This window comes from Cornus florida, unplaced genomic scaffold (assembly GCF_030987335.1).
Source record: "Cornus florida cultivar Cherokee Brave unplaced genomic scaffold, ASM3098733v1 CherokeeBrave_3.0.0_Hap2_Chr01, whole genome shotgun sequence".
NCBI classification, from domain to species: Eukaryota; Viridiplantae; Streptophyta; class Magnoliopsida; order Cornales; family Cornaceae; genus Cornus; species Cornus florida.
Window position 1 is genome coordinate 120,060,643 of NW_026775571.1, and position 23,025 is coordinate 120,083,667.

The 23,025-nt window shown below is 35.3% G+C and overlaps 1 protein-coding gene across 2 annotated transcripts; it reads left to right on the top strand.

The window, feature by feature from the left end:
• Nucleotides 1-467: 467 nt before the first annotated feature.
• On the top strand, nucleotides 468-18,451 carry LOC132267505 (disease resistance protein RUN1-like). Of its 2 annotated transcripts, XR_009469016.1 has the most exons (8): nucleotides 468-1,182; nucleotides 12,223-13,312; nucleotides 13,463-13,762; nucleotides 13,884-14,027; nucleotides 15,838-16,770; nucleotides 16,876-17,328; nucleotides 18,030-18,171; nucleotides 18,301-18,451. XR_009469016.1 is itself a non-coding variant. In XM_059768666.1 (7 exons), exons 1-7 carry the CDS (start codon nucleotides 704-706, stop codon nucleotides 18,063-18,065), a joined length of 3,435 nt encoding a protein of 1,144 aa, XP_059624649.1. In that variant the 5' UTR covers nucleotides 468-703; the 3' UTR covers nucleotides 18,066-18,451. The 2 variants fall into 2 exon arrangements, 1 of the variants encoding a protein (XP_059624649.1); XM_059768666.1 differs by having other exon boundaries at nucleotides 18,030-18,451.
• Nucleotides 18,452-23,025: the final 4,574 nt, after the last annotated feature.

The following is a 23,025-nucleotide window of genomic DNA, read 5'->3' on the forward strand; positions in this document are numbered from 1 at the left end:
ATTTGGCCTTTGAAGTTGTTTAATGGAACTGAAAATTAGTTTGTTTCATTGAATATGATTAGTTGTGGCTAATGCTTACGTGCTAGTGCTTTACAAAACACAAAAATTCAACATATAACAACCATGACTCTGACTTGGATGGCGAGAAAGTCCAAAGTCATGCACAAGCTGTATGGCTAAGATTCGAATGGACATCTAGGTTAATGGCTAAGATTTGAGTGCATAGGTAGAATGTATATATATGTGAATATATATATATAGCTTGTAGTCAATAAAGGAATGAAGGTTCATGGAAACTCATCTTTATGTATACTTTTAAAGTGGGAGGAAATTCCTCATCATTGAGATTTGAATAAGCATCTAGCTTAATGGCTCAGAATTGAAGAGGCATATGTAGAGAATATATATATATGTATAATTACTTGTTGCTCTCCGAAGGAAGGTTGTAGTCAATATCTTGTAGTCAATATTATAATAGCTTGTAGTCAATATCGTCAATAAACGAAGGAAGGTTCATGGAAACTCATCTTTGTATACTTTTAAAGTGGGAGGAAATTCCTCATCATTGAGATTTGAATAAGCATCTAGCTTAATGGCTAAGAATTGAAGAGGCAAATGTAGAGAATATATATATATATATATATATATGTATAATTACTTATTGCTCTCCTATCTATAGCTTTGAGTAATTTGGCACACATCTATGGCTTCTTCATCTTCTTCACTGTGTCGATCGGAATATGACGTGTTCTTGAGTTTTCGAGGGGACGACACTCGCAAAAGTTTTGTGGGGCATCTCTACACAGCTCTGGAACAGAGAGGAATCAGGACCTTCAAAGATGAAGAAAGGCTTGAGCAAGGAAAATCCATTTCTTTGGATCTCCGGAAAAGTATCAATGAATCCAGCATTGCTGTGATCATTTTCTCCAAAAACTACGCTAATTCATCATGGTGCTTGGATGAATTGGTGGAGATCCTTGAGTGCAGGAGGACCAAGGGACTAATAGTTTTGCCCATCTTTTATGATGTCAAAGCATCGCAAGTTCGAAATCAGAAGGGAAGTTTCGCGAAAGCATTTGAACAGCATGAAATAAAGGAGATGGAAAGGGTGCAGAGGTGGAGGGCTCATTTGAAAGAAGCTGCAAATCTATGCGGGCTCGATTTAGAAGATGCAGCAAATGGGTACGTACGTATATGTATATATATATATGTTCTGCTTCTATCAGTTACTACTTACTACAAGCTTAGTTCAATATATATAATATTTTATAGGGTCAAGGGTAAAAAACTCTATTGTCATATAAAATGTGCAAGAAACACCTCTATTAGAAAGAAAAAGAAAAGTGCATATAACTCATTCTATTATTCATCTTTTGAACAATTTGACTCCCGTTAAATTAATTAGTTGAAAAAAGTAGTTGGTGACATAATTTAAAAAAAAAAATTCAAAAGTGTCCTTTTTGTGTGACAAGAATGCCCCTGCTAATTTTGTATTATATTTGAACACTGAATAAGTTTGTTTAGAAAAAACTCCATGTGTGTCTCCATTGTCCACCTATCTAAAAATATATATTTATATATTCTCTCTTTAAAATATCTAGCCACCTCTAAAATATCTTTTTGTGGTGCCGATATTATCTTTTTCTATTTTTTTTTCTCTCAATATTATATCCTCTCTAAATGATAGATGCATATTTTTTTGTAAATGAATTATCATCTTTTAATTATATAATAATAATAATAATAAAATTAATGAATTTGCTTTGACACAAATTGTTATCAGATGAACTTAGAATTTCTATCAAAATTAAAATTTTGATCTAGTTGCTTTTTGTCTGGACACAAACTCAAGCAACACTTTTTATTTTATTTATTTAAATTGTTTATTTTATTTTATTAATGTATGTTCTTTATAATAAACAAGCACAAGGCTTTAACATCACTGTAGGTGCAAAATTTCGCTCAACCAATAATGATTGAGAAAAATAAAACAACTCACTCAAAAAGTAATAAAAATAAATAAGAACAGTGTATAGAGAAGCGTAGAATTGCTTGATCATTTTATTGGAGGTCTGGGCCTCTATTTATACACAAAAGATTGGTTGAATTATGGTAGGACTTGCATTGCTTGTCCTCCAATTCTTTCCCTATAGAAATTCTTTACAAATAGAGCTCCTTACTTTGTATAATTTTCCTTGTGTAGTAGTTTCTTTCTTTGCTGTATCCTTCTTTTAATAGGACTAATTTCCTTTCAATGGATTTGGGCCATAAGTAACCTGATCCATGTGACATTGCTAACGGGCTGGATCTCTTGTTTCGGGCTTGAGCAATGCTACAGAGATCAATTAGCTGTGACCTTGGGCTAGTGTCTTATGATTTTGGGCTGTCAACGAACTTGGACTGGGCTTTGAGAAGGATGGGCCTCTTACATTTGTGATGGGTATTTATATTGCGATGACGTGTACAGTTCTCATTGGAGGGAGATTTTTCCATCCACACTTTGCCCCCAATTCCCTCTTTAATTGGATTGCGGCTCCTATTAAAAAGGGAATTGAAGTTGCACGGTTGTCTATTTTGCAAAAAGACGGTTCGAAGATTGCCCATTGCTATTCTGCCTTGAGAGATTCCGTAAGGGTTACTTTTGCTCTCACTGCATTTCTTTCGTTCTTCATTCCGTCGTCTTATCAGGTTAGTTCTTCATCTATTTCTCTTCGATCTTGCATCATGAGTACTTCGACTACTCCTGAACACATAGAAATCGTGGATTCTGAGTCCACACCTTCGTTGTCCCCTACACTTATTAGGTTCCTCCTCCTAGGGTTCCCAATCTTACTGGTTCTGCAAAGATTTTGACCAATCAATCAAACGTCCCTCTACCTCAAACCGAAACATCCATTTCTGGGTCTAATTATATCTTCACTAAAGAAGAGAGAGATGCAATTTTGTCTGTTCGGTGGATTGAATTCTCCATTGAAGCTACAACGAAAGATTTTGAGATTCCCGAGGGGGTTGAGATTGTAGAATACCCCGAGGTTACCGATTTTTGTGCTGGTTAGGGTGTTAGAGATGACGAGTTGCTTCTTTCAGTTGGGCATCTTAATGCTCTTCGGTTCCCCCTTCACCCTTTCTATCACTTAGTTTTCAATAAGTTAGGTATTTCACCCCTTCAAGTGAACCCCAACTTCTTCCGAATAATCTCGGCACTCTTAGTTCGCCGAAGGCTGGAGAATCTTGATCTGACTCTTGCTAACTTGTTGATTACTTATACTATTTCTAAACATGGGACCAAACCTGGTTGCTTTTTCTTTACCTCTCCCTTGCACTAGAGGATATACACAAATCTCCCTTCCTTTGAAAAGAAGTGGAAAGAGAGAATGATAATCGTTAGAGGGAAATGAGCTGTGGCTCAATCGAATAAGCTCCCAATCCCACACAAATTTAGGAAATTAGGTATAGAATATACCCCCTCTTTACATAAAAATTATTCTGGTTGTTTCCCACGTCAAGTTTTACTCTTCCGGTATACTTATGAATTTCTTGGTCTTGTTTCAGTGACATTCCCTTCCTCTGTTGCCAAGAAGAGACTTTCCTTTCTTGAAAAGAAAGTTTGGTGCAAGCCCCCTTCTATTGAGGATTTGCTTACCTCGGCAAACCTTAAGGAAATCACATCCAAAGCTGCAGACCTCATGGATTTGTCTCTTCCAACCTTCGATAGCTTTCCAATGACTGAGGAAGAAAAACAGGGGGCTGAGGCCCTAAAGAAGAAAGCTGCTGAAGACTGGCCCTTAGCAGTTATCAGGTTGAATGAGCATGAGACAGAGGTCGATGAGCCTCTTCTGAAGAAGATTAGGCCCAATCCACCTTCCTCCGGCAGGAGTAAGACTCGTAAGGGGAAAAGAGGCTAAAGAGACTAAGCCAAAGGATGAAGTCAGAGCATATGTTCTGGCTGAAACTGGGACTCCTTAGGCACCTTCCTTTTCTAGGGCTGATAAATTGGTCCTGCACTCTGGTGATTCTATGATCACCGATCCATCAGCTGCACTGGTAGTTGCTCGAGGAATGTGGCTCCCCAAAGACGAGGAGATTTCTCGGCAGAATGGGACTGGAACAGTTACTTCCATCTACCCCCGTTCGCGCCATAGAGGTCTGTTCCTTCTTCCTTCCCTGCTCTTTTAATTCTTGCTTTCACTATACTTACATTGTTATCTCTGTTGTTTGATGATGTAGGGTCTGTATCATACTATGGCCCTGTGTGCCACTGCTGAGGCACAATCTCTCTCAATCAAGAAGCTAGAGAAAGACCTTGGCAATGCTAAGAAGAAAGCCTCGAACGCATCCTGAATGCGAAGATTGCTTCTAAAGCAAGGGATGTCTACAAGAAGCGCTTGGCTGAGTCTGCAGCTAAGGTGGAGACGTTGGAGGCTGAAGTCCAGCGCTTGACTGAGTCAATTTAAACTTGTGTCACTGTTGGGAGACAAATGCAAGGCCGTTACTCCACTTTGGTGCGCTTGTCGAGTGCAAAAGCTTACCGGTCCGGCTTTAATCAAGGCTCAGGCCCCAAAACGATAGATCCTGATGCCTTTGATGCAAACATGGGGGTGTCCTTCCCTTACGATGAGGGTCCGAAGGCTCAGGAGGCTGAGGTGTTTTTTGCTGAAATGATGAAGGCTCACCCAAAAGATCCTCCAAGTTCATCAACTCCTGTAACTCCTGGTCCTTCAATTCCTCCAACCTCAAGCTCTACTGTAGTGGATGCTTTTGATTCTGCTCCCTTCGATCCGAAGAGGAAGTGGAATCGTGTAATTTATTTTTATTAACAATATTTTTGGGATAATGTAACTTTTTCCAGCCTTAATGCCTTAATTTTGCGTTAACTGAGTGTTCATGAATGCCCTTAATATTGCACACACTTGGCAGGATGTTAATGTTTGGAGTATATTATCTTGTCTGAGAGCTCCTCATTTAATCTAAAGCAAATTTAGGCAGGTTATGAGGAAGGGATCTTCTTTGACAGTTTACCTGATATCTGAGGATTGTTTCTTCCTCTAGTGTTTTAACTGTCAAGGGAACCTTTCTTGCCATGGAGTTGTATGGAGTATATATGTATATACTTGTTATTTCCTGTGTGTTTTCGCTATGGGACCAATGTATAACGGGCCTTACACTAGCGTGAGGGCTTGTGAAGGAAATACCCATGAAGTATTTTCCTCAGCGTTGATCATGAGAGAGGAGATACTCTGAACCGGATACTTAGGGTCCAAAGCTTTTTGAACTGAACACTTAGGGTCCAAAGTGAATTATTCCCCGGCGTTGAGCCTGAGTGAGAATGTGCTAAGCCGGACACTTAGGGTCCGAAGTGTCTTATTCCTCGGCGCTGAACCTAGGAGGAAGCTTTGTTGAACTGGACACTTTGGGTCCGAAATGATTTCATTCCTCGGCGTTGAGCCTGAGAGGAAACTTTGCTGAGCCGAACACTTTGGGTCCGAAGCGAATTGTTCCTCGGCGCTGAGCCTGAGAGGAAACTTTGCTAAGTTGGACACTTTGGGTCCGAAGCGTTTTAGTCCTCGGCGCTGAGCCTGAGAAGAAGTATGCTGAGCCGGACACTTTGGGTCCGGAGCGTTTTATTCCTCAGCGCTAAGCCTGAGAGGAAATATGCTGATCCGGGCACTTATGGTTCGGAGCGTTTTCTTCCTCGACGCTGAGCTTGAGAGGAAGTATGCTGAGCCGGACATTTAGGGTCCGAAGCGTTTTCTTCCTCGGCGTTGAGCCTGAGAGGAAGTATGCTGAGCCGGACACTTTGGGTCCGGAGCGTTTTATTCCTCGGCGCTGAGCCTGAGAGGATGTGTGTTGAGCCGGACACTTAGGGTCTGAAGCGTGGACTAGGAAAAATTCTATGCACTTGAAGAGTATCTTGCAGTAGGCAAGGCCGAGGACTCAAAAATGATAAGAGATTCTCTTCGTGGAGTTTTGATGTATGAAATCATGCATATATTAATTGCATATTCTTTCTATTTCTAATCGATGTAGGACAATAGTAACGGTAAATGTTGCTGCACATAAGTTACTTATGAAAGAAGAGATTCTGAACATAAGCAATTATTGAAACATGCCTTTTTTCTTTGCATAAAAATTGCAAAATCGTAAGGTACAAGTATAGCCCCCCTTTTTATGAAAAGAAAGAAATATATGAAGCAAAATTGTACCCCACATCGAATAGGATAAAAGTATTGCCTCCATTAAGGAAAGAAAATATCTGTCTCGTTTTCTTTTCTTAGTATCTCTTTAGGTAGGGCTGCTCATCTTGCCCTTATTACGGAAGGTATTATGAAGAAAATAAAATATCTGTCTCATTATATATATATATATATATATATATATATATATATATATAATTGCTTAAAAAATGAAGTTTTCAGTTCGTAACTCAGATTTTGGAGCAGCAATGGTACAATCAATAAATTCAGCAAGCTACAATTTGATGAGTACTCCACTGCTTTAAAGATCGTGATTAAAATCAAATAAAATAATCCAGGTAAGCCAAGATTTTGATATATATCCTTGTGCATCAACAGGATAGTGGTTTTGCATAAAACTAATCATGGCTCACTGGTTTTGATTCAATAATAGAAATCAAGAAGAATTAATTGAAGAAGCGATCATACCTTGATCGAAGATTAAACCATTGGAATACCTTTTTAAGTCCTATGATTATTTGCTGCAAAATTGTATGGAACTACTCCTTTGGTAATCCCTAATTTGACTTTGAGATTTTGGTGTTAAACTTTGTTTGCACTTCTTCAACACCATCTGAATGATATAGACCTGGCACGGTCCCAGTCGGTGTTGTGATTGTCCCATGATAAACCTCCACTTGGCTTTCTCTGGGCTTTAGATTGTTGGGCAAATATTATTTCGGCTGCAACACAAGTTGTCTATGTATGTTTTTGCTTTGCCCACTGGTTGTTGTAGAAATTAGCGGCTTTCTTGATCTGCATTCTCAGACTAGTTTCCGATGCCACTATTTTTGTAATTGGCTTAACTGTGCTATTTGTCATTGCACTTGGGAATTAACTCTTTTTGTCGATGCATATAGACAAACCCAAATATTAGTGAACAACATACAAACATGGATCAAATAAGACTGAGAAATACATAGAAAACTATTTATAACCGTCCATGTGTAACATGTAGCTTACTGCTTGAAGGAAAGAATTTCAGGAACTTTTTATATATCATAATAGAATATATAAGATCAAATAAGACTGAGAAATAAATAGAAAACTATTTATAACCGTCCATGTGTAACCTGTAGCTTACTGCTTGAATGAAAGAATTTCAGAAACTTCTTATATATCATAATAAAATATATAAATAGAAATTCTAACTACCAATAAGTATTTATTCTTTTATAACATATATGTCAACTTCAAAAACCACATTTAGAGTTTAAGTGAAATTACTCAATGTATGCTATATGTTTACGAATTTCAACAATAGACCAAATTATAAAAAGTAATGCTCCAAAAGCAATCTAGAATTGCAATTTACTGCCACTTAATTGATTTGCAGAGAATTAATTGACATATTAGCCATGGTTAACATTCACAGACAAATCCATGCATTATTTATTTTCCTCACTTCTGCTTTTGTTTCTCTCTAATTCAAAACAATGATGTCATCCAATATTATGCGTATATGCAAGAATGACTCATAGATACTTTAAAATCCATATGATATGGATATGAAAATAGTGACGGAAAGCAATTAAAGGTTAAATTGAGGCTCATGATCCAAACTGGCATAGAAATAATTACTTCAAAAAAGCTAAAAGATATCACTATGAGAAATTCCCAACAGATATAAATAAAAACCTAGAATAACACTAGGTAAAAAGTTAAATTGAGGCTCATGATCCAAACTCATATAATCTCGTTCTTCAAATCTCCTTCTATAACAAGTCCCTGGCTTCTCTTCAAAATATCAGAATAACTATCATAAAATGAGATTTAGGTCCATACCAGAACAAAGTTGATGGAACACCGGAATTATGGTGTTCCATGCTGGTGTCACCAATAATCCAATACCCACTAATCCTTAATTGAGAAGAATTAATACCTTTGTGACAAGTATAATGGTCCTGCAGAACAGCCTCACATATGAAGACAATGATTCTGTATTCATTAATGTAAGTAGATATATTGTAGGTGCAAATTATAGTGCTATCTAACATCCTAATTTGTAATTAGAAAAAGGCACGGTATCAAAAAAGTAACTTCCGAATAAATAAGCACAGCAAACCCCAGATCTTCCATCTAGAGGTCATTTTGATACAAAGGGCTTTAATTTTGAACCACCCAAGCTGCGAGTGTATGAAGATACAAGCAGTATCTGCACTCTTTGAGATTATACAAGTTGAAAGCGATTTCAGGACTATAAACATATAACTAAAACATTTGCAAAATACATGAGTAAGCACTTCAGGCGATACAGATCCAAAAGCAAAGTCTCAATGGAGTTATGCAAAATTTCATCAACATAAGAAATTATTTGTGATGATGGAGATCTATGATAAGCTAGCAGAAGATCTCATCTGTTTCATTCCTGTGGCCTTGCTGATCTATGAACTGCAGCCATTTGGTAGAGCCCATTGAATGAATAATAAATGAATAAACAGACCTTGTGAAAAAACATATGACTATAACTCGGCAAGTCTGCTAGGTATCCCCTATAAAATATAGGATCAATATTAAAGAAAGTCTATCCCAGCAGTCAAAATCTAAATCAACAACTGAAGGAAGATTTTGTTGCTAAGAGAGAGCTGAAGTCTCAGCTGCCAAAGAAGAAGAATAAAGGATTCTGGTACAGGAGCTCACTTTTTTGCTATTGAGAAAAGATTACGTTCAAGGGCACGAAGCAATAAGCTAATTTCTCAATTCTCGGACTAGTATTTACGCACATACATATATTTGGGAAAAACTTTTTATTTATTTTTTATCCACATTAGTGATGGTGTCATACAAATGTAGTACTTTTTTATTGCTGTTATCTTGTTTTTGAGATGAATGGTCTATGAAATAATTGGTCTTATAAAAATTAACCAGAATATGTAAAAATAAATCAGATTTTGCAATAGATTCCATCAATAATTCTTTTTAGACCATTAAGTAAGGTATACCTACTAGTGATAAATAAGCGAGGGAGAATTCAAGTTTCTTCAAAAACATAAAGTTATTTTTTTTTCAAAATTATTGTTTCTATTAGCCTGATGGTTAAGTTACGAACTTGAATTCTGAAGATCAACTCGACTCAATAGGCTTGAGTTCAGATTAGCATCACCCAACAAATATATTTTGTAGTAAAAGAACATATTTATGAGAACATACTAGTCTTTTTATATTCGTGTTTGTGTCTTAACTTTCCTCTTATTTTGCATTACAGCTTTGACTAGAACTCAAGAAGAAGAAAGAATGGTTCAGTTCAGTAAGGAAATAAAACCCTTTAATTAACAGTACAAAAAGAGTGCTAAATTAATTGGTTTTTGGTGATTTTAAGAGATTCATACACACTTTCATATATTCGCATTCAGATTATGAAGCTATGTTGGCGAAGTGCTTATTGATCTAAACTATCAAATAATGATGTACGTATATAGTGCGTGTGTGTCATTAGTCTTCTTCTGTGCTTTCTGGTAATTTAGACGGGAACAAGTCGCGAACAAGTAAAATTGAAAATCCTATTGAAGCATGGATGTCAAAACTCAAAATAAAGCAAATTTTGATTCCCTTGTATATTAAGAAGTGCCTTAGAAGGAGATGCATAAACAAATTATACTAGTTGTTAGCAAAAATTTCCTCGAGAGATCATGGATTGGGCAGTCTGCCCAACAATTGAGATCTTAATATACTGGTCCACCCAACACCTCTGTTCATGTGATGTAGTACTGAAATAATAATACGCCAGTAGCAAAGCCAGTAGCAAAGCACGACTAATTAATCACTTCTAGCTAGCGCTTATATAATAATTATGCATGTTTAGATTTGTTTCTCAAGATTATATGTATATATAATCAAAATCAATAGGAAATCAAGATCAGAACACTTATCTGATTAATTTAAGGCTTTTCGAACTCGGATAGACATCTGATTACCAGGGCGAATACATGTGATGCCTCTTGGGTTTTCCATTCATCAGCCTTGCTACGCATTATTGTCCAAAAGCATATTAAGCGGCGTTGTTGATGGAAAGAACCTTGTGGGCCGGCTTGCGTTTTTGGACGTCCTTGTTACATGGAGACCTTTGGCCATGATAGTCGTTGTTGGAGAGGACTTGGGTTCAAATCCTGGACTTGAAGATTTTAATTTCAAGTCACGTTGCTGGACTTGAAGATTTTAATTTGAAGTGTGTAACTCTGGTGGGGATATATTTCTATACGATTCCCACAGACGGCGCCAAAGTGTAGGTGCAAAATTTCGCTCAACCAATAATGATTGAGAAAAATAAAACAACTCACTCAAAAAGTAATAAAAATAAATAAGAACAGTGTATAGAGAAGCGTAGAATTGCTTGATCATTTTATTGGAGGTCTAGGCCTCTATTTATACACAAAAGATTGGTTGAATTATGGTAGGACTTGCATTGCTTGTCCTCCAATTCTTTCCCTATAGAAATTCTTTACAAATAGAGCTCCTTACTTTGTATAATTTTCCTTGTGTAGTAGTTTCTTTCTTTGCTGTATCCTTCTTTTAATAGGACTAATTTCCTTTCAATGGATTTGGGTTATAAGTAACCTGATCCATGTGACATTGCTAATGGGCTGGATCTCTTGTTTCGGGCTTGAGCAATGCTACAGAGATCAATTAGCTGTGACCTTGGGCTAGTGTCTTATGATTTTGGGCTGTCAACGAACTTGGACTGGGCTTTGAGAAGGATGGGCCTCTTACATTTGTGATGGGTATTTATATTGCGATGACGTGTACAGTTCTCATTGGAGGGAGATTTTTCCATCCACAATCACGCGAGCCAAACTTTTTGAATTTACCATTAACTTTTTTCTTTTCCTATTTGGTTTACCACTAACTTTTTTTTTCCCTTGTTGGTTTACCATTAAGCACAATTTCTCAAAAATCATTAATAAGTGGGATAAAATACAGTTTTAAAAAAATATATTATTGATAAGTGAGATTGACGTGTAGATAGTGATGTAGGTCCATAAATTTTTTATTTTTAGCAACTATATATATATATATATATATATATATATTTGAATGTATTGGAAGGATAATGGTAATTTTGTTTTAAATATTGTGACACTGATTTATAGTCCTTATACTGTTATGTTATGACTTTAAGGGCAATTTTGATATTTTGTCTTTTGCTTTTTTTCTTTTTTTTTTTTCGCTAATGATAAAGTAAGGTTAATTTAGTAATTTTATCGCCAAAATTATGATTTGTACTTATTTGCACAAATTGAAAACAATAAGGGGGTTTTTGGAACAATAGGGAGTAGTTACACATTTTGCATATTATGAGATTATTTTTTTGCACTTAATCCTATTTTATATTTATTAACATCCTAATACAATACAGTCCAATATGTCCTATCTTAATTAAACTGCCCTGCCCCATTATCTGGTGGTAAACTCCATATTTAAGTAAAATTCTGTAACACTGTGTTTGGAACCTGATAGGAATTGAAATCTTAAAAGAATTTCAGTTGGTTGGAATGATGGAATTTGAAAAGGGCAGATTTGATGGGATTCTAAAGGAAAATTGGTAATGTGGAGAAATCCATGGAAAAATGAAAGGATTTGATGGAATTTGGAATGTAATTACAATTTTATCCTTTTATTAACTGTTTTATTGTCTCTAATTCTAAAAATCTCCTTCATAACTGCCATGCACGTTGCTATATCCCAAATTGGTACAAAGATTATTTTATTTTAAATTCCTTTATACAAATTCCAATTTCTTCCAAACACTAATTTACTCACTTTAATTTATATTTGTTAGTATCAAATTGATGTCAGCATTTTCAACTATAGCAATGGGTTGTTAGAAGTATTTTTTCAACTCTAATTTTTATTTTTATTTATTTTTTATTTTGCCTTTATTAAGTTATAATGAGTAAATACCCTTTATACATTTGTTTTTTGTTTTTGTTTTTTTTTTTTTTGTTTTTTTCTCCCTCTACATTTTGATTTTAATGTGCTTTCTCCTTGATAGGTACGAGGATAAGTTTATCAAACGCATTGTTCAAGTGATTTCAGAAAAATTGCAGCCTAAACCATTCGAGGTTGCTGACTATGAAGTGGGTATCAATGCACGTGTGGACAAAATAATGTCTTTGCTTGAGGAGGATCAGCTCTTTGTTGGGATTTGTGGAATTGGAGGAACAGGTAAGACAACTGTAGCCAAAGCAATTTTCAACAGGATATCAAAAACTTTTGAAAGAAGTTGTTTTCTTGAAAACGTGAGAGAAGAGTCAACAAATCATGGTGGTCTAGCTAAACTACAAAGCAATTTTCTCAGGGAGATCCTAATGGATAAAAATATAACCATATCATATCCTGATAGGGGTATCAATGAGATAAAGGAGAGACTTCATAATAAAAGGCTTCTTCTAGTGCTCGATGATGTAGATAAAGAAAATATATTGAAGTACTTTGTTGGAAAAGTCGGAGAGGAATGGTTTGGAAATGGTAGTAGGATCATCATAACAACTAGAGAGAAATGGCTGTTGGAAAAATACAATGTTGGAATATATGATATTGAGGTACTAAATGACAGTGAAGCACTAGAACTTTTTAGTTGGCATGCTTTCAAGCAAAATAAGCCTAAAGAAGAATATGAGAAACTTTCACACCATGCAAAAGATTATTGCAAAGGCCTTCCACTTGCTCTTCAAGTTTTGGGTTCCTATTTCAGTAAAAGAAGCAAGCAAGATTGTTTAACTATATTGAATAGGTTGCAGACCAAGCCTCCCAAAGAAATTCATGAAGTTTTAAGAATTAGTTATGAAGGCCTTGATAAGGAAGAAAAGGATACTTTTCTTGATATCGCGTGTTTCTTCAAAGGATACAATAAGAAACATGTCCTGGACGCTTCTAAAAGGTCTGAATCTGACACGGCTTTTGGAATACAAATTCTTAGAGAGCGGTGCCTCATTAATATATCAAAAGACAACAAGCTGTCAATGCATGATTTGATACAAGAAATGGGTCGAGAAATTGTTCGTCAAGAATCTGATGATCCTGGGAGGCGTAGCAGGCTGTGGTCTTATGAGGACATATATAAAGTATTTACTGAAAATACGGTACGTGTTAAAGGCATATATGTTAGTTTCTTAATTTCCTCGTGTAAGATGTGCAAAAAAAAAAAAAAAAAGTTTCTTGTATTGTATTATCCATGTAGTCTTCTATGATGTTGTATAATTTTAATTAGGTTTTTATTTCTTGGTTGATAGGGGACAGAAAATATTGAAGGCGTTGTGCTACCTAAGAAAGAATTATCTTTGGAGGACGTTGAAGAAGAGGAAAGGTTGCATGTAAGCGTAGATGCCTTCACAAAGATGAGGAAGCTAAGAATACTCATAATCAGTGGCGTGGAACTTCATGAATGCCCTAAGTATCTTTCAAATGAGTTAAGGTATCTTAACTGGAGTGACTATCCCGCAGAACATTTGCCAAACAATTTTCATCCAAAAAATCTCGTTCAACTCCATTTACGTTATAGCCCGATCAAAGAGATTTGGTCGAATACAAAAGTAAGATGATAATTTTACTCACCCTATTTTCCTTTTGGTAATTTTTTTTTCCAGTTTTTTGAAAATAATAATTTCTCCGGTCCATTGAAGCTAACTTATTTGACTATTTATTTTTTAACAGTTTCCAAAGATGTTAAAAGTCCTTAATCTGAGCTACTGCAAAAATTTGGGAAAAAATCCTAATTTTTCAAGGTTCCCATTTCTGGAGGATTTGCGTCTTGAAGGTTGTGAAAGCTTGGTTGAGGTTGGATTCGACGACAAGAAGGTAATGTTATTATTTTAACTGCAGGTTGCAAAATACTTTGTCAAGTTGGTTGAAGATAATTTATATCATAAGTTATTTGTTCCAAAAGCTTTTGGATTAGTTAAAGTCATAGATATCTTATATATATTAGGAAAATTTTGTAAAAACACTTAATTTGTTGGAGTTCCCATGTCGGCAGGCCAATGAAACCGACCTCATGGATTCCAACTCTTTAAGTAAGATTATATTATATTTTGGAATTCATGGGCAGTTAAGATTATATTATATTTTATGCCCATAAGAAAGTAGCAAACAATGCCTCAAAGATAAAAAAAAAAAAAAAAAAAAAAAAAAAATTGTTAGGTCATTTTCATTTTTCAACTACTGCCGAAGCAGTCTCACTAAGGTTACAATGAAAAAATTGTTAAGAACATCTCCAGATTAATGGGGCACAGTTAAAAGAGTGTCCATGCAAATAATAATTATGATAACTATTATCATAATTATAATTAAACACATGAGCCTTAGGTTCATCACAGAACATTTTAAAAAATCTATGATTTTTCATAATAAAAAATAAAAACCAGATTAATTAACTAATTAAAATGGTATTATAGATTTAAATTAGATACTATGTCAATTCATTAATTAAGAAGGTTCTTTACATGAGTTGATTCAGTTTCATTAATCAACAGTTCACTTTTAATTTCAAAAGTAGTCACCATTTAGATGTCAAAAAAATAAAAATAAAAAAATTCTATTGAACCTTAATGCTTGCATATATATATATATATATATATATATATATATATATACTTATTTATTTTGATTTGATAACTTTTGTTATCGCAGGCTTACATTACACATGTTACTACCTGTTAGATTAGAAACTAGGAACACAATCTCAAATGGAAAATTGAGAAATATTTTATCTACATCATAGAAATTATGTTTATATAAGGCTTGATTTAAGTTAACCTATTATTTTTGGATTTTATTTTAGGATGAGCTCAATTAGTGAAGCTGGCCAATGCAAGTAGTTTTTTTCCAGAATGGTTCAGTTTAGGTTGTTTGAGGTTACTGATTTCAATTTATTCTTAAACAGTTATGATGAGTTTGGTTCTTTAATTTTACCTTCTATACCAAATCAAACTGAAGTGTACATCCTATGTTTGGGTCAAATCGGTAATAGACAAGGAGGCAAAATTTTGTTGGTCATTTGATTAGAATGAAATAGAAGGAAAGTAATTTAGTCATATTCAGCTAACTTCATTTCTTGAGAAAATTTTATGTGGTTACAATATTGTACTTTATTTTCTTTCGAGTTTCATGTATTCTAAACTGTGAAATGGTATTTTTTTTTTTTTTTTTAATTTTCTTTAAATTGCACATTGGAAAATATATTTTCTTTTCATTTACTCACTTCCTCTTACTTTTACTTTCACCTCTTACATTTCATTTAACTATACCCCAGTGAATGCCCCACTGAATGCAAATTGAAATAAACTAATTGAACAAATGGTAATTTCCAGTAACTTTCTCTTTCCCGTGTCCTTTTATTTTTCTAAGTCTATTTTTTATTTTTTGATGTGAGATATAGAAAAGGAAAATAAAAAATGAAAAATGAAAAATGAAAACTAAAGGAAACGGGACACTACATGTAGCTGTCTTGTATTTTCTATCTCTATTTTCCCTTTCTGATGAGATGAGAAGATTAGAAGTTAATGGTGAGGTTGTTACTTTAAATACATTTCCCATCTTCCTGTTGGATAATTATATTTGAGTTGATTTTAGTTGACTTCTTTTATTCTTTAATTGTTTGATTTAGCAGTTTCAAGATAAGTTAAAATTCGTCGATCTCAGCTACTGCAAAAATTTGAAGAAAACTCCTAATTTGTCAAGGTTGTCATGTCTGGAGACATTGGATTTTAAAGGTTGTATAAGTTTAGTTGAGGTTCATCCGTCTATTGAATTTCACAAAAGGCTTATTTGGTTGAGTTTCAAGAAATGTAAAAATCTGAAGAATCTCCCAACAAGAATTAATTTAAAATCTCTTAAATTTCTTTATCTGACTGGGTGCTCAAAACTTGAGAAGTTTCCAGAGTTCCATAGAGATATGATATGTTTAGAGGATGCTCGGTTTAATGGGACTGCAATAAAAGAATTACCTCCATCAATTGGACATCTCGAAGGGCTTATCGAGTTACATCTGTGGGAGTGCAAAATGCTTGGCAGTTTGTCGGACAATATGTTTAGTGAAATGAAGAGTTTAAGGAAACTTTGGTTGAATTGTAGTGGCATAAAAAAGTTACCATCATCCATTGCACAGTTGAGTATTCTAGAATTAGATTGGGGCAACTGCAATTTAGATGAAGAATCCATTCTCAATCTTCCTCACTCGTTGCGGAAATTAGATCTTAGGGGGAATGACTTTGTTAGCTTACGGTCAAGCTTCTCTCAACTTACAGACCTTTATCAACTTGATTTGGACGATTGTGTAATGCTCCAAACATTGGAGTCGCTTCCATCATCCATACGATGTCTTGCTTTGCGTGGTTGCTCAAGCCTCCAAACATTGTCACTTCCAGAATTTACAACACTAGTTTTGGCACAAGGTTGCGCATCACTAGAAGGGTATTCCATTCGAACAAGTGATGGATGCAATTTCAATTTCAATTTGACAGAGAGCCACACATTAGTTGAGAATCATGGGAATGGGAACAAGAAGCCAAATATATACTATTCACAAAGTGAAGATATTCAGGTAGGCGTATGTATTTGTCATTTTGTTGTGCGTATACGTCATGTATGGTTTTTATGTCTGTTAATATATTTCAAAAGCCCCTCATGTATGGTTTTTATGGTACAGGGAAGAGACACTGAGATCTTTTTTCCAGGAAGTGAGATTCCAAGTTGGTTCAGCCATATAAAATATGAGAGTGAAGGTGTGGACATGACTCTGGTGTATTTGTGGATCGATACAAATTCTTTACGTTACCTCAAAGGAGTTTCTGTTTGCGCTGTTATCGGAATCAATGACGGTGATGAGAGACCATTCAATGACAATCACAATGAAGAGAATCGGAATTTATTTTCTATCTGCAGCACCAGTAAAATTGTAGATTATATTATAGGTGATTGGATTAACAAAATCACGTCAGATCACATCATGTTTTTACATATACCCAATACAGGATGGATGTGCAATTCTAATGGGTGGTGTTACATTAAGGCTTCAATTAATGGATCCTATCCTGATGGACAACCGTTGAAGGTGAAAAAGTGGGGTATTCATCCAGTCATGGACGCGCAACATTACTCGGTATGTCATTGGAGAATTTTAAAATATATATTTTTAGTAATCACTAATTTTATAGAGGATCATTTATTAACTAAAAATTTAAAAACTTATTATCTAATCCAAACACATAATTGAGATCTGGTCTCTGTTTCCTTAGTTGTTAATTTATATTCAAATGTTTTTTTTTTTCTTTCATTTCCTCGAATATCGGTTTATCATCTTAATTCTCTCTTACTAATCTTAAATTTAGTATTGCGGATAGTTTTTTTTTTTTTTTTTTTTTCCAATATGGTATCGTGTGATTCTGTTTGTGGGGCCGAAAAAGTGGGTTTACGGCTTCCAACTATACCCAGTCTTCATAACAACAAATACAAAGGATAAAGGAAAAGATTGGATTTTGGTTTATCTTGAACTTTTTTTTTTTTTTAAAATAAAAAATAAAAATTCCCTTATATACAGGAACAGGATCTTCTTTTGAGTAATTATGAAATAACTATTTAAAATTATATTCACAAACTTGTTTTTGCTCCCTGTTATCGTATTTCTATCCTTTGATTATAATGCTTAATCCATTTATGCATGAACTTGAACTTCTCTACTCATATCCATGGCTTTGAAAATGACACATTATTCAGTTATTATATCGAACTTCACAAATTTGTTTATGCATGTCATTCAGTTGGTTCAGTGATATTATATAATCAGATTTCTTTGCTATACAGGAACACATCAATGGGCCAACTATAGTATTTGGTTAAAGCCAGTAAAGGTGGATCAAATGGAACCTCACCATGTTTCTAGTGGATAAGGAAGGAACTTCATTGGCCGCTATAGAGCTCAACAATGGCACCATTAGCTTTCGAGGTAGGTTTCTCTATATATGTGTGTGTGTATATATCATGTCTCTCCGTGTTTGTGTGTATCACCCAAAGCCGTGTAATATTGAAGAATGTTCTTTTTCTTTCTTGTTTTGGTTTTTTCTATTGCAAACAGATATCCATAGAAGTACTGTGAAAAGTAGGAAAGTGCAAAGGCTTATTTAGCTTGGTATAATATAAGTTGATTCAAACAAGAAGATAAGAAAAATGTAAAAAGAAGGATGCTAGTTTTCTATTTGGTTAATTTTTTAAATTGTATTCCCGTCTCTACTACCTGTTTTTTTTTTTTTTTAACAATATTACAAGTTTATATTAATTGAATAATGTTTGATTAATTTAGAAACTCTGCAATGGCAAATGATGAATTGTTCCTTGAAGCGAGCATTATTTTGTTTCATTGAATATGATTAGTTGTGACTTACTCTTCCCTCCTAGTGCTATATATGAATGTATGAATGATTCTGGCTATCCAAGTCTTTATCAAAATGATCATTACGGCATTGTCATCCCCGTTAATTGAGGCGGTTCCGAAGGGCAGATTGAATATAAAGATTTTAATATTATTTGCACAAGGTAAGTACTTTAAAGATTCAAACCTGCATTTTCATGCTTGATAGAACGAGTGCAACTTAGGCTAGCCCAGCCCAGCCCAACCAAAACCCAGCCCAGAAATTTTAGAATTTGGACTTTTAAATTTACAAATCGAGCTCAAATCGAGCTGGGTTTTATCAAAAATCCAAGTTTGTTCGAATTGGGTTGGGTTCAAATTAATTGGGCTGGGTTCAATTTGAACCCAACCCAATACCCCAAATTACCATCTCCATATAGGGCTGTTCGCTCTAAGTCTAACCCTTCCTTATCCAAGGAGTGCAAAGAGCCTAAATCAATATTTTGTTTTTGTAATTCATTTTTATTGTTATTATATATTTTATTGCTTTGACTTAATTAAAAATATTTATATTAGTATACTAAAAAATAAAAAAATTATCCTGTATACGACCATTTCGCATCAGGTTAGAAATAAATATTAAATTAGGGGCATTAATCAAAACCATATGCCTGCAAGTATACAACCAAATTATTTTAGAAGTCCCTCTCTTAACCACCAAAAAATAAAAATCTTATTTGAAGGTTTCAGGGTCAAAGAGTACAGCAAGAGACTTAAAAAAAAAAAAACTTAGGTAGCACTGATTAAAAATTGAATTCAATAGGGCCACAGCCATGACATGTCGATCAAATTCGAAAAATTATTTTCTTTTCCCTTCATTTATTTTCTTCCTCGATCTCTTTTCTTTCCATAAGGCCACAACCATGGTGTTGAATGCAATTAGTTGGCTATTTATACTTGTCGTGGTTGGGATAGGGTTTTGAAGGACAAAACAACCAAAGGACGCAACGAAAATAGGTTCCGGGGGCAAAAAGGGGCAAGGAGCCCCATTTCTGGGCAGGGTCAAGCGCTTGACCAGGGCAGGCAAGCGCTTGACTAGGGCGGGCAAGCGCTCATCCAGCATGGGGGCATGCCGCAACGCGTGGGCGCGCCTAGCATATCCAAAGAGCGCTGGTGAGGGGCGGACAAGCGCTCGTTATTTGAAGGGTACCCATTATTTTTTTTTTTACCTTCTCCGAACCTTTCGAGCCTCCTAGTGTGGGTCTTACCTGACCTTTAGGATATATGGGACCCAATTAGATGGACTTAAGGATTAAGTTGATTTCCACAACCACAAGTGGACCAAAGTGATTTGTAATGAGTGTTAAGACGTTATTATGGTATTTAGTACGCGGTATTAGTCAAATAGACCATTTTACCCGACGGGACCGGGTTTGGAGGACTGAACAATGTGCAAAAGTATGTATTGTTGACATCAAAGAAAAACTCGGTCAACGTCTATGTGAAGCCCTTGTGCAGTTGACTTTGCAGTTGACAAATTTGGACCGAATGTTGAGGGGGTAATTTGGTCTAAAAAATTACATCAAAAAATCATTAAACAGAAATAAAATACCGCTCATGATAATTGTGGGATTTTTTTTGCTAACCTCTCTTTGGATGGTTCTAATTAAATACTTATATTGGCAAAAGAACAAATCCTAATAAAATTCGGTTAAGTGTGAAATCCTAATAGAACATTGACAACCTTAAAGTAAAATAAAATAAAATAAAATAAAATAATTTAACTTAGAAACACAATAAATAATTATTAGTATTTGAATAAGTAAGATAAGATTTAGCCTGTCAGAATAGAAGTTGTAGATGCAAACCTCATCAAACAGAGACACCGACAGCTAAGACGATCAGAAGCAGATCTGATCAGAACAAAAGGGAAATGGCGAGGCAGGTAGAAAGCTGTCGTCTTTACTCACGTTTGTCTACCGGCGAAGTTGATCGGAATAGACAATCGGCAAGTATAAAAAACCGGCATCGGCAGATCATATCAGAACACAATAGAAACGTCGAGACAGGTAGAAAGTTGTGACACGAATAGACAACCGACAGATCTGACCAGAACAGAAGAGCGTAGGGTAGGTGGTGGCATTACATATCGCACCCTAAACTTTTTGAAATTACTTATTTACTATTTGAAAAAAATAATAATAATTAAATTACTTATTTACCGTCACTTATTTACAGTATTTATTATAAAAGCTACTATAATGTTACGTTTGGTGTGTAGGAATGGAATGGAATACTTATTTTAACCATTCATTTGTTTGGTATGCAACTTAAAGTGGGAATGGCCATTCCATTGGAATGAAAATCCATTCATAGGAATGAAAATCCATTCCACAACTAAACATATAGAATGTTCATTCCATTCCCAAGTAATTTATTTTAAAAAATCAACTTCCCAAAGCACCTCATATTCTAAGTCCAAAAACCACTATTACTTTCCACCACAATCATCTCTACCTTTCACCATCACCACCGCCGCCGCCTTTCACCACCGCTACTGTCACCACCTTTCACCACCACCACCGCCGCCATCGCTTTTCACCACTGCCACCACCTTCCACTACCACCATTGCTACCGCCTTTCACTACCACCACAACCTTCTACCACAGCCACCGCCACAACCCTACACCACCACCACCACCGCCACCTTCCACTACCGCCACCGCCACCTTTCACCACCACCGCCGTCGCCGCCTTCCACAACCACCAACACTGCCTTCCACAACCACCAACGCCGCCGCCATCGTCTTCCACCACGTTTTATCACCACCACCACCACCACGGCTACTATCTTTCACCACCGCCACCGCCACCACCACCACCGCTACCACCGCCACTGCCTTCCGCCACCACCGCCGCTGCCTTCCATCACCACCTTCCACCACCACCACCACCACCGCCACTTCCACTGCCTTCCACCACTACCATAGTCACACCACTATCTCCTTCCACCACAACCACCACACTATTGCCACTGTCTTCCACTAACACCACTGCCACCTTCCACCACCACTGCTGCCACCAATTTCCACCATTACCACAATCGCCGCCTTCCAACACCACCACCTATACTACTACCGCTTTCCACCATCCACCACCGTCACTGCCACCATTTACTTTTTAAAAATTATTAGAGAATATCATTTTGTTAATTTAATTTAATTTAATTTAATTTATTTGTTACTAAGAGAGATATTTTGGAGAATTCAATTAGAAATTTATTCCATTCTAAATTTTAAATTGGTCCAACTAAACACAAGAATGGTTATTATCATTCCATTCTTACATATTTCATATTACAACCAAACAATAGAATGAGAATGATCATTCTATTCCATTCCCATTCTCATTCCATTCCCACTTGCATTCCATTCAATTCCTGCACACCAAACGTAGATAACAAAATTGTAAAATATCAATAATGCCTTTCACGAAGGCAGCTTGCAATTAACCAATTGCATTTTTACCTAATAATAATAATAATAATACAAAAAAAAAAAAAAAAATAGTAAGTAATAATAAGTAATTACACTAACACCCTTTCAGGTTTGGTCAAATATTACATTGAAATAATTTTCAAAAATTGTTATCAATTACATTACAAACGTTTCTTTCGTCTTTTACAAAAATTGTTATCAATTACATTACAAACGTTTCTTTCATCTTTCACTCACACCCCTCATATGCACATGATGTCAGAGTCTCAGAGATGTAAAATGACTTAAATACTCTTTGACTTTGTCAAAAGAACTCTTTAACCTATAATAATTAAATAAAAGACTAAAATATACCTAAATGTTTTGTAATTTTATAAATTAAATCATATATCTTTATTGCTTTTTATATGCTATATATATGGACTTGTAATTATATTTTTGGACAACAAAAGCCCCTGATTTTTGTTGTTTAGCATGTCAATTAGGTCTACTTCTGTCATTTTATATTTGTTTTTTTTTTTCATCTCTACATCAACAGTGCGTTTTCCTTATTTGCAACCAGTCATCCCCAGTCATGGATTCCATAGTTTCCAGCGAGACATGTTTTCTACGACCACCACCATTCCCACTTCCACAATCACTATACCCATCATCCCCACAATCACCAACATCACCATCCTCACCCAAACAGAAAAATAAATTTAGGTTTTTGGAAGTTTTGATTTTCATGCTCGTTCACTGGTGACTTATATTCAATTGTTTATTGAATTTTCTTTTTCCGTTTCTTGATGATGACAATTGGTTCTTGGTAATCTCATTTTTGTTGATGGGTAACAATTCATACCATAATACAAGCAATTTTGCTTTTGTTCATGATAATCCCATTTCAAAAATATTGATGCCTAAGGCTTCATTTGGATTGAGGGATTTAGAGAGATTTGGAGAGAAAAGAAA

What these genes read in the sequence shown, in the direction of transcription:
- LOC132267505 (XM_059768666.1), top strand. Translation starts at nt 704, where the DNA reads ATGGCTTCTTCATCTTCTTCACTGTGTCGATCGGAATATGACGTGTTC. An exon ending in TTAGAAGATGCAGCAAATGG is followed by an intron (nt 1,183 to 12,222) that starts GTACGTACGTAT and finishes TCTCCTTGATAG; the next exon opens with GTACGAGGATAAGTTTATCA. An exon ending in TGGACGCGCAACATTACTCG is followed by an intron (nt 17,329 to 18,029) that starts GTATGTCATTGG and finishes TTTGCTATACAG; the next exon opens with GAACACATCAATGGGCCAAC.